Source organism: Arachis hypogaea, chromosome 20, assembly GCF_003086295.3.
Source record: "Arachis hypogaea cultivar Tifrunner chromosome 20, arahy.Tifrunner.gnm2.J5K5, whole genome shotgun sequence".
NCBI lineage: Eukaryota > Viridiplantae > Streptophyta > Magnoliopsida > Fabales > Fabaceae > Arachis > Arachis hypogaea.
Window position 1 is genome coordinate 136776403 of NC_092055.1, and position 12302 is coordinate 136788704.

Consider the following 12302-nt stretch of genomic DNA (forward strand, 5'->3'; position numbering starts at 1 on the left):
TGGTGAAACAGTTGAAGGATGAGGTTATCTTCTTTTTTGTGGGAGCTTTGCTGGTCTTGCCTGGGGTTGCACAACAGCTGTTGTAACCTGTAGGACAATATTTAATTAGATGGAAAAAATATATAAAGCAACAAAAAAAGAGAACAATAATTGAATTAGGCACTAATATTGGAGTATATTTAGAAATTAGGGTTGAATTGGTGGTTGGAGGTGGTACATGAATATGGTTCATAACTTGGTTGGGTGGAGCAAGAGTATCAGCCATAGAAATTGGGTTCATAATGGTAGAGGTTGGCTGCTGGGTAGGTTTTAAAATTTCAGTAGTTTTAGGTTGATTGATACATGAGTTTGGAACTGGGTTAGGAGGAATGGCCCTGGAGCTTGGTCCTGTTCTCAGTAAAACTGGTTGGGTAGAGACTTCAACCACCACCTCCTTACTTTTTTTGGATGGTAGTTCGTCCAAATACGTTGGAACAGATATTCCATCCTCCTAGTACACATGCACCTTTCCGTGGTTTCTTTCAGCATAGAAGTACATTTCCAAGAGCTCAGCATCAGAATTTAGTTCCCTTAGACTAGTCTCTAAGGGCCTCTTTGGAACCAACCACTAATAGTGTTCCACCTTATCATATCCAAACTCTTTGTAGTACTCCCTGATGAAAAATATATCTAACCGATCTAGGTCAAGTTTCGGAATCTCTGAAATATGGTTCTTGATGTATGAGACGATACCGTTTTCACTCGTCACAAAAGGATCTCCATGGTGACACCAATAGTAATGAGAGTCATCTGCAAACAACAAATGATCATTAAAATTATCGTCAACCAGGAAGGCACAATAAATCCAAACCTTAACCCACCATGAAAACACATAAACTACGTACATAAACTACATACATACTTCTATTTTCAGCACATTCTAACCATAACTACTATCATACGGACAAAAATAAACAATAAAAATGAAACAACAACATACAAATAAAATCTTAACAAAAATTTTTAGAAAAAACACAACATTATAAAAGGGATGAACGAATGAATATCGACTTAACAATATAGAAAAAAGTCATGATCAAGAAAAACAGAGAAGTAGACGGCGGCTATTTTGTTTCTCCTTTTTATTTTAGTTACTTCTAACAACCAAAATGCTTTTCGTTAGACCACTATGTATGCAATAGAGATGAGACAATTACAATGTGGTTGTTTTTTTTGAGAGAGAACGCTAGAGAAAATTCCTCTCAAAGTGGTGCATTCAAGAAAATAAGGAAAAAAAAAAGAGATTGCGTTGGATTGAGAGAAGAATAGTTATTCAGCATGTTAAATCCCCTCTATATATACTAAACGACGACGTTTCTATCCTATTTGGATGCCAAATAAAAAACGACGTCGTTTTAGAAGTTCAGCGTGATTTCCGTCAATTCAAATCATCTTTTCGTTGAAAAATATTTTAGAGACAACTATAAATCACTTTTGTTAAATTCAGAGATAATATTGAGGTCACTATCAGTTTAGAGACGATTTTAAAGTTCGACTGCAAGTTGAGAGACCACTTTGAATATTAAATAAAAAAAAATGTAAAATGCGTTAACAACAAGCGATGCATATGCACGTGAGCGCAATTATTTAGTAACTGGCCGGCATGGGCCAATGAATCCATATACACAATGTGGGACCCATTGGCCAGCTCCCTTCACTGACCTTTTTTGGCCTTTTTCCTCCATTTAGAATCCATAAATAAATTGAGACGTTAACAAAATAACAATAAGAAATAACTTAATATTTACTATATTATTTTTCGGAGGTTTAAAAAAAAAAAAAGGCTCCATTTTAAATATTCCATTTCCATATTCATTTTATCTTCAAGTCACAGTGTGTGCCTCTCTTCTTAGTTCTTACTACCTCACCGACTCTGTTACCATCTTCCGGTGAAGCGATCTCGGGAAAAAGAAAGGTAAGCAAAATCTCTGATCTCACTTGTTTCTGTTTCTCCATTTCGATCCGCACAGTGAACGAGCTTAATTCCCCTTTCTGAGTTTCCAAATCGAATATGGAATCTTATGTGTTGTTTTTGAGTTTGATGTGAAGTTTCACATTGTTCATGATTATTATTTTTTTCTTGATTACATGTTGTAAAATTCTACTTGATCAGTATTTTTTTTATAATTAAAAGGCATTGCTTATAATTTTTGCTTTTGTTATGGCCAATCGGTGTTAATTGTGTGAATGTGGGGTTGGAGATTTAGATTAACTATTATTGAAATCACATTGCAAAGTTACTCTCGTGGCTTGCTATTTTCTGTGTTTTTGGTTTCTGATTCACAAAAGGAAATATAAAAAATTACTGGCTACTGGTTTATTTAGCTTTGATTTGTTCATGGGGTCACTTGCTTTTAGATTTTTTTTAATTCCATTTGATACCTTTTATCATTGATTGCAAGTACTTTGAGTGTGATGTGGTTTACAGGCTCTGAAATTGTTTCGTTTTCTTTAGATCTGTATTGTGAACAGTGTCTAAAGATAGTAGCAAAAGAGATGAATTTTTGATAGATTTCTTTACATAATTAAAGTATATTTCCAGAAATTGCTCATAAGATTCATGCATAAGAAATGATAATTGAAGAGGAACTTCTGTTGGTTATGTTCTAGTTAACGAGAGTGAAAAGCTTTTAAACTTTTATGGTGGCCTCTATAAATATGAATAAGAATTTGCTGGCCCGCAAAAGATTCCATTGTCGGTGTTAGCTATATACGATTGATGTTTTTCATATTTTTCTTATGTTAAAACAGTTATCTGCACGCACTAAGAGGTAATCAACTTATTTATTGGACTGCGTACACATTCTAATGGTTTGATTATCAAATCCGTTGTTTATTATTGTTGGTTTCTGTTATCCAATTTGCTTTGAAGTTATCTTCTTGTCATTCCACTAAAGCTACATGCAATGCTGCAATGTAGGTTTAGCCGCACAAGTTCTAAACTGACAGATAATGGGTCGTGGTGTCAGTGCCGGTGGAGGTCAGAGTTCTTTGGGCTATCTCTTTGGCACTAATGAACCTGCCAACAATGCCCCAGCTCCAGCTGCAGCCAATGCCCCGGCTGTAAACAATGCCCCAGCTGCACCAGCTGCACCAGCTGCAAGCCGTGAACGTCAGCCTGCAGATGGTGGTCATACCGAAAATGCTACTGTTACATCACCGATTGATAAGCAAATTCCAGCTGGAATTCCTGGGAATCTCAAAAACAATTACCATCGTGCTGATGGACAAAACTGTGGCAACTTCCTCACGGTATTAACCCATGTTAACATCTCTTGTTGTCGATGTGGTCATTTGATTTGTACTGCATACTTGCGCTCCTTGTTGTTTATGCTCTCAATATTGTTGCTATATCCTTTAGCCTTTTCTAGTATTTCAAAGGCCAAGAGGGGGGTGTTTCACTTCCAACTGCTGTAGAATTTTCTTAAAATTATGCTGTTTCGTTAATCCTAATTATGGGATTTCGATTGACAGATATCTGATCATGCAATTCTGAATTATCCATATTAAGGATTGGCATTTCTTGCTCTCTATCCTTGACCATCTTTAGCTTTATATGTATTGTGTTTCCTTTATTTTATTTTTAACTTTCTTTCTCATAGTCGACCCCACCTCATAAGATAAGGCATTGTTTTAACTTTCTTTCTCAGTACATGAGCTTGAGTTGTATCTTACACTTTGTGGCACATGATAAAGAAGTTTTCTGATAGTGATATATCTTTGTACTAGCAATTTCATATGGTGCTTTTCTTGATATTATATCATTTCCATAAAATTTTATGGTATTTCACTGAATTATTTGTGTATGATGCTGTCTGCTGACTTCAAACACACTTTATCACTTAATGTGTTTCAAGATCTCAGCCAATGTGTTTGAAGGTGCATTTGCAATTATAGTTTTCACTATTACTGACATATTAGTAGTAACTTTTGCACCATACAGCAATTCTTCCTGCCTTGTCATGTCCCCAATTCTTTCTTCATTTTTATGCAATAAGTTATATATGAGATAGGTTATCTCATACACCGATATAAGTTTCACATTCCACCTAATGGTGGAGGTCAGCTCAGTGAATTTGGCCAAAATGAGTAATATTACATCTCATTTTATTATCTTTAGGAGTGAAGATTGATAATTTCCATACCAGTGAACATTGTCTTCCTTGGTTATAAGCTTTGTTCGATATGCTGAGTTATCATCTATTGTTAATCATGGATTCCTTTGGTTGCAGGATCGACCATCTACCAAGGTTCATGCGGCTCCAGGTGGAGGGTCTTCCTTGAATTACCTCTTTGGTGGTCCTCCTCCTGAGAACAAGTAATTCATCACTGTGAAGAATGCTTTTCATTCAAGAGTTAAAGTCCTTCATATGTGACTTACCCTTTTGTGAAATAGATAGTATTTCCCTATGTTTAGACTCATGGAGTTGTTTCTTGTGCAACAATAAACCCATTTCCTTGAAAATGTTGGAGTGGCCAATGGCCCGAACTATGGTGATTCATAGGTTTATTGTGATGTGCAATTATGTGTGTGTCATTTAATGTAAAATACTCTGCCTATGAGCAAATAGTATCCCCTAATTGTTGTCCTACTTCTATAACTTCATCTTTATTTGGCTATCTTAAAGTTTCATGGCAATTTTAAAGTTTCATGGCAATTATTGCAATCAACCCTTGTGTCTTGCTGATATAGTGAAATTGCTATGCAAAGCAGCAATGAGGGGAAATATAATTTTCTTGGGTTAAGATTAGGTCCCCCTCCTTCTTGGTTTTAAATTGTGTCAACTTTTTCCTATGTGATAATGGTAAATAAATTGAATAACCGTTATCGAGGAGGGTTGGATATCTCTTGTTCACAAGGATTAAGGATTATAATTAGTTGTTCTCTGCCTGCTTTAGACTTAGAATGGGTTTGATAATTGGACTCCTGAATTTAGTCTGAGAAAAATAATTATGGTTTGAATCATATTTTCTTTTATTTAAAACTAAAAAAGTTTTCTTAAATTTTTGTCTTTTCTTTTTTTAACCCAATCATTGTTCCCTTCCTACCAATTACAGAGACACCAACCCACAACTTTTTTCTCATCTATGGTAGCACTGCACTCGAACAAACACAAAGCAACTCGAAATTGGTAAAGAAAAAAAAAAGTAGATTAAAAAAATCACAATGGTCCACATTTTCATCTTTCTCTTTCACTCCCTCAGCCTCATACTCCTCCGAAAATAATTAAATTCCATTCCATGTGTGTTGTGTACTAATGAGAGCAAAAGGTTGTAATTTGTTCTTTTACACTTATACCATTTTTGGTTAATCCATGTGATATTGAATTATTGACTAGCCTCACCATAGTGTCTGAATATTCTACCGATGATTGACTCCCAGAATTACTATTGCCATTAAGATTCAGGGTCTTTTATGTATTTTACTTTGAAGAAGTTCTTATTTGAGTTCAATTTATATTAATTTTAAAGGTAGATTAATACACAATTAATTATAAGTAAGAGCTTAGTCTTCAGGATAAATACTTATATTTTTATTAAAAAAATATTTTCTGTTTAAATTTGGAGTTTAATTTTGACACTCCAAGCAAATTTATATATTTATTACTAGGTATTTATTACTAGTATTAGGTATATATCTAAATTAACAATCATACTAAGTGTACATTAAAATTAACTACTAACATATTTGTGTATATAATTAGATATTTGGGACAATATACAATTAGATATTTGTGAATACCAAAATTAACTATCATATTAGTTGTACATTAAAATTAATTATTAAAATTCGTCATTAGAATAAAATATACAATTATGTATATACTAAAATAAGTCATTAGTATAAAATATATATTAAAATATAAAATATATATTGAAAACGAGTTAAACAACACATATATTTGTATACAAATATACAGTGACTGATTTTAGTGTACCAATAATATTTTTGTAAAATATATATAAAAATATAAAATATATATTAAAAATAAATTAATAATATATATTTTTATATACAAATACATAGTCATTAATTTTAGTGTACACATAGTATTTTTTTAAAACTAAATACTTATAATAATTACACCAATTTAATTTAGAGAAAAAAAAGTGAATTAACAGCTTTTATCAATGTACTACGAAACGACGTCGTTAAAATTTGAAGAATAAGATGATTTTGAATTTTGTTTGTTTCTGCATTTGGTGTCTGTTTTCCGTATCGGAATTGAACCGGGAAATTCATTCATTCAAAAAGCACACTCATCATCATCCTTCCAATTTCATCATCTTCATCACCCTTCCACACAACCACCACCACAGCCACCGTTACTGCGGCCACAGCCATCGCAAATCCACAACAAAAGCCCCAAAACCTTTTCAGACTCACCGAAAATCTTGAAGTGAAAGAATGAATGAAAATGGAGAAAGAAAGTTCTGTGTGTGAAGTGATGGATCCTCTCGCCAACTATTGGGGTCTCTCCCTCTTTCCCCAAATAGTATCATCTTCTTCTTCTGCTGTCACTACTTCTTCCTCTTCGAAGCCCTACGATCCCAACTACGATCTGGACTCCATCCATAACCATCTCCGATCCACGGTACAATTCCACTTCAACTCCTTTCAGCTCATTTTCACTTTTTATTTTTAATTTTTTTCCGCAGGTCGGAATTTATTCACTAGGTGTTGTCAATTTTCCAATTATTGTGTCTGTGTCTGATCTTCTGTTCCAGCTAAGAGTGGCATTTTAGGGTTTTGAGTAAATCACCAAAGTGCATTGTGTGTGGGCAATTTTTGTTCCTTTCTTTTGGGTGAAATTCGACGGGAGTAAGTTACTTTGCTACTTTTTTATGTATGAATAGATGGTGTGATGCATGGGTTTCAAAATTTGAGTTCATTGTTTGACTTGAGTTTTTATAAGAAATGAAAAAAGCAGAAGAATTAGAGTGGTTGTAATGGATGTGACAACCATAATTTTAATTGCCATCCATGCCTCTCACAGATACTGCAGATTCCTGCTGACGAGTTGAAGGCTGTGATATGTGAAAATCCTGGACTGTTTGACTCTGAAATCTCGAGTGGTCCAGCATGTCATGAAGAAAATGATAATCCAGCATGTCATGAAGAAAATGATGTTGTTGCTGAAGAGGTTTTGGAGTTTCCTCGAAAACGGAGACCTGCTTTAGGCCTGAAGCGTGCTCGTTTCTCTTTAAAGCCAACTAAAATGTAAAACTACCTTCTCCAGGCTCACCCCCAATCCCATCCCTTCCCCCATTTTGTCATGCTGAAATTTTTTTTTTTTGAATTTGTTTCTCTCTTATTGTTTTGACAGTCAATCTGTTGAGAGTTTGATACCAAGGCAAGACCTTGATAAACTGAAAGATCCAGTGGAATTCTTCTTGGCCCATGAACGGCTAGAAAGTAAGTCACCATATTTCTTTTCCTGTGTACACATTGGATGTTGTTTCTAACGTTTTCTCTTGTTCGGTCTGCATTTGATGGATAGATGCAAAAAGAGAGATACAAAAGCTGACGGGTGTGTCACTTGAGTCAAATCCGTCTGATACTAGCACTAAGCCGCGACAACGTCGACCAGGACTTTCAGGGAATAATGAGAGGTACGATGCTAATTGTTAAATAATCAACTCTCATTGCCTTGTTTATGATGTTTGTCATCCTTTTATTTTTAGTTTGTTAATATTCGTCATAATATCATATGGCTCAGGCGGGTCAAATACAAGCATCGGTATCCAAAAGAAACTTTTGACAATAACAATTATGGTCCACCCTCTCAAGAGGCAAGTGAATCTGTTTGTCTTGACTCTGTTGGTGAGAGCGCAGACGAAGGTGGAGCTTGTATTACTCCGCTGGAAAATGAAGTAATTGGTAAGTGAATGACACTCTACGGAGCACAGGTTGATTTTTTTTTAATCTCTCTTGGGTATATGTTATTCGTCAATGAGTTTTGGCCTTCCCTCCTAGCATTAGTTGCTTTACATTTCTCTGGTTTTCTAGACTTCAGATATTGATATGATGTATTTTGCTGCAGATTCACCTGCTATTGAAGAGAACAAGACCAATGACGTACTGGATAGATTGCTTCAATGCAATTCTGAAGATCTAGAAGGGGATGGAGCAATGACTCTCTTACAGGAGACTTTACAGATCAAACCAATTGCTTTAGAGAAATTAGTTGTTCCTGAGTTCCCAAATAATAGCCAAATTCTTGATATGAAATCATTGCATGGGAACTCATCAAAGCCAAGGAAGAGGAAACCTTTGTCCAACCTCGATAATTTATTGACAGGATTTAATAATAGGACGCCTATTAGACAGGACATAGGATGCCTCTTGCAGCAATCAGGTTCACCTACCCCGCCAAGAAGTCCATTTGCTCTATTACCTTTGTTGCAGCAGCACATTTCACGCGCAGAGCCATCAGTGGATCCATTTGCAGCTGATAGAAGTGATCCTTTATCCAACAGAACAAATTCTCCAGTCCCTCTGATACACCAGGAGCCCAATCTTATTGCTTCTGGGAAGCCGTCAAATGTACACTCTGCAAACATAATTGATGATGGTGTTGCCATCAGTAAAGCAAATTCAGCAGGTGACACGGTCAGGAATGGCTCCAGTTCTTCTGGAGAATCCAAGGAAGATCGTTCTGGGATGGTACCCACTAAACTGAAAAAATCCTTATTTGAAGAAATAATTGCAACAAATGAGACACATTCAGTGGAAGAGACCATCAGAGATTGTGCTATTACACCCCAAAAGTCCGTGGAGGATAATTCAAGGCAACCTCAGCCTGATGCTAATATTGAGTCAAAAGGACCTCATTTTGGCATGGACGTGGATATTGGAGACAGTGAGATGCATTCAGTTGAAGACACCATTAGAGATTGTGCTAGTACACCCAAAAAGTCTCTGGAGGATAATCCAAAGCAGCCTGAGTTTGATGCTAATATTGTGTCAAATGGTCCTCATGTTGACATGGATGTGGATATTGGAGACAGTGGTATGAATGTGCTAGTACACTCTGCAAACATAATTGATGATGGTGTTGCTATTAGTAAGGCAAATTCAGCAGGTGACACAGTCAGGAATGGCTCCAGTTCTTCTGGAGAATCCAAGGAAGATCGTTCTGGGATGGTACCCACTAAACTGAATAAACCCTTACTTGAAGAAATAATTGCAACAATTGAGACACATTCAGTGGAAGAGACCATAGGAGATTGTGCTATTACACCCCAAAAGTCCGTGGAGGATAATTCAAGGCAACCTCAGCCTGATGCTAATATTGAGTCAAAAGGACCTCATTTTGGCATGGACGTGGATATTGGAGACAGTGAGATGCATTCAGTTGAAGACGCCATTAGAGATTGTGCTAGTACACCCCAAAAGTCTCTGGAGGATAACCCAAGGCAGCCTGAGTTTGATGCTAATGCTGAGTCAAATGGTCCTCATGTTGACATGGATGTGGGTATTGGAGACAGTGGTATGAATGACAGAGTAGGGATGCCAAATATTGAAACAAGTGGACCCTGTGAAATCGAGGATGACGTATGTTTATATTTCAAGCTTTTTCATCCTGAATTGTGGCAAATTTTGTAGCTCTGAATCAATCTATGTTTTGATACAGGCAGAGAATATGCAGGCACATGCAGCTGCTGTGCCATCAGATGATTCTAATATTAACCTGGTGAATCCTCCAGGTATGCACATTTTTTCATCTGGTTCTGATATACATGCACAATGGCTGGTTAATTCATGGCTGACCCCAAGCCATCTCTATAATGTTTCCATTTTGTTATTTTAATTAAGAAAAATAGAGTAATAAGACAAGTATGTTCTTGAAATTTTTTGTGATGGGCTTGAGTCCCTAGGGAAAAAAAGTATCAAGTAGATTTTTAAAGAAACATTACGATCAACTTATAAGTCCCTGAGAGAAAAAAAAGCTACCAAGTAAATCCTGAAAATTTGCAAGGGTGGACTTATGGGTTAGAAGGATGAATTGTGTCTAATATTTCAATTTTCTAGGGACTTATAAATCTCGTGTTTCAATTCTCCTTTCTCCAGGGATTTATTTGGTACTTTTTTTTTTCTCAAGACCTATAATTCCATTACAAAATTTTGAGAGATTTACTTGGTATTTTATTTTTATTTAAGGGCCTATAAATTCGCAAAATTCTTTAGAGATCTACTTTTCCTATTACTCAAAAAAATATTTTTTATTGTTATTTTCTTCCCATGAGATCTCTTTGCCATAGTCATTTAATCAATTCACTTGAAATGAAATGCACCTTTTTTTAGCAGTTTGGTACACTAAGCCAGTTTTATCTTAAATGCATAAACAACTTTATTGATCCCTTGTTTTCTGCAAAACAATTGTCATACTTCATCACCATTTAACCTATGGTTTTTTAATCTTTTCTTCTAAGGATTCATAGACTTAATTTACCTATTGTAGAGAGTGTGTGTGTGTGGATTTGTTGAAAACTGCCAGTTTTCGCTTTTCGATAGAGCTGAATGCTGCCATTAATTTTATCAATGTCGTTGGTCTTAGCGGGATAAGTTTTGATTAATTTTGTTGTTTACACATTATGACAATTCAGATACTTCCCTGATAAATTATTTTGATCTGAAATCAAGGGAGGACATCTTTTGTGTATTACCTTTAGCTTTACTGTTGATAGTTCTAAGTCAGTTGTTTGTATGGATTAGCAGATCAGTCAGACACTACTGGGTTTCAAGCCAATGATTGTGATAAAGATTCCAGAAGATCAGATGATGGTTCAGAACAATGTTTACAGGTTAACAACTTTGCTGCTTTCCTTTTTGTTCCCCTTTCAGTCTTTGTATTTGAATCTCATTTCAATTATTCGTTATATCATGTATTAGCAAGGTAGATAGTAGCCTCTATTCAAACAGTTTCTTGTCTTGAACTAATGATGTATTGGGCTTTATTTACAGAAATTTCATTTCCCTACACTCTTCCCTATCTTAAAGGAAAAGCCAAATTGTACTATACATTTAAGACTATTAATAGACAGGGTGCATTTAAATATAATAATTACAAAAGTTATGGTTTTGGAGCTGAATCTCTGTCCCTGGTTACAGGAAAAGACAGATGGTAATTCTTTGCCTGATAATAGACAAAGGAGAGATAGGTGTTCGAGAAAACAACATATAGATAGAAGTCTTTCTCGGAGGCAGTCCCTTGCAGGTTTTCTACTGCTCGTTGATCTCATCGATTTATTTTCTATAATATTTCTGTTATAGTCCTTAACTTACGCTTTATCTTCCCAGCTGCCGGTACATCATGGGAGGCTGGACTAAGGAGAAGCACCAGGATCAGGACAAGGCCTCTGGAATATTGGAAAGGGGAAAGAATGGTGTATGGTCGCGTACATAATAGTGAGTATAATCGTAATGCTTTATCATGGGAACACACTCGGTGAAGCTGGAATTTAGCTTCATCCTTTATTTATTGATGGTGGAAATGTTGCTATACTTGATTTCTTCCCTTACTATTTGTTGTCAAGTCCACAATCTAATCTAAAACATTTCCAGTGTAAAATATTTTACAGTTACAAATGTAACCACTGCACTGGGTTGTTTGCTCGCTTCCAAAAATTGTTATGAAATCACCGTATAATAGTCTGTTGCCAATTAGTGTAACATTTTAGTATGTAACTAAGTATTTTACAAGCAAATGGGTCAAAGATTCTGCATTATAGGAAAAAAGCTGAGAATTTATTATTGGCTGTATCAATTAGCTTTGAGTGTGAGGTGAAGTTGTGAAAGTCACTGTCCTTAGATGTTTTTTACTTGTCCTTGGCATTGTTCGTTGGGTTGACAAAAATTTATCTGTGCAGGTTTGGCCACTGTCATTGGGATTAAGTGCATTTCACCAGGAAGTGATGGGAAACCCACTATGAAGGTGAAATCTTATGTATCCGATGAACACAAAGATCTTTTGGAGCTGGCTTCTCTATATTGAAAGTAATGAGTTTAGTCGATTTATGTTTTTGAACGTCCTAATTTTACTTTGCTCTTGTAACAAAGAGGGGAGAATGTATGCTCTCTAATTCGCCTTGCTACTATTACAAGAAAGAACTTCCCCCTTCTCAAGTTACTCCTCCCCTTTGTTGAAACACTCTCATTGGGAAAACGGACATGTATAAATGGATCTTAACTTGTTAATTGCACGATAGTCCTGTGTTTTCTTTTATTAAACAAAAATATGTTGCTTTGGATTAGAAGA

At 35.6% G+C, this 12302-nt stretch overlaps 2 protein-coding genes across 3 annotated transcripts; both read left to right on the top strand.

Moving 5' to 3' along the window:
* The first annotated feature begins 1658 nt into the window (after positions 1 to 1658).
* Positions 1659 to 4631, top strand: LOC112783158 (protein SPIRAL1-like 1). 2 transcript variants are annotated; one of them, XM_025825955.2, is made up of 3 exons: positions 1659 to 1954; positions 2960 to 3291; positions 4272 to 4631. In XM_025825955.2, exons 2-3 carry the CDS (start codon positions 2992 to 2994, stop codon positions 4359 to 4361), a joined length of 390 nt encoding a protein of 129 aa, XP_025681740.1. In that variant the 5' UTR covers positions 1659 to 1954; positions 2960 to 2991; the 3' UTR covers positions 4362 to 4631. The 2 variants fall into 2 exon arrangements, with proteins under 2 accessions (XP_025681740.1, XP_072086849.1); XM_072230748.1 differs by having other exon boundaries at positions 1842 to 1954; positions 2791 to 3291.
* Positions 4632 to 6222: 1591 nt separating this feature from the next.
* Positions 6223 to 12302, top strand: LOC112783936 (uncharacterized). The gene is made up of 11 exons (XM_025827023.3): positions 6223 to 6635; positions 7038 to 7261; positions 7368 to 7456; positions 7542 to 7653; positions 7761 to 7921; positions 8085 to 9598; positions 9678 to 9750; positions 10763 to 10848; positions 11156 to 11261; positions 11345 to 11452; positions 11914 to 12302. The coding sequence occupies exons 1-11, from the start codon at positions 6453 to 6455 to the stop codon at positions 12036 to 12038; spliced, it is 2781 nt and encodes a 926-aa protein (XP_025682808.1). The 5' UTR covers positions 6223 to 6452; the 3' UTR covers positions 12039 to 12302.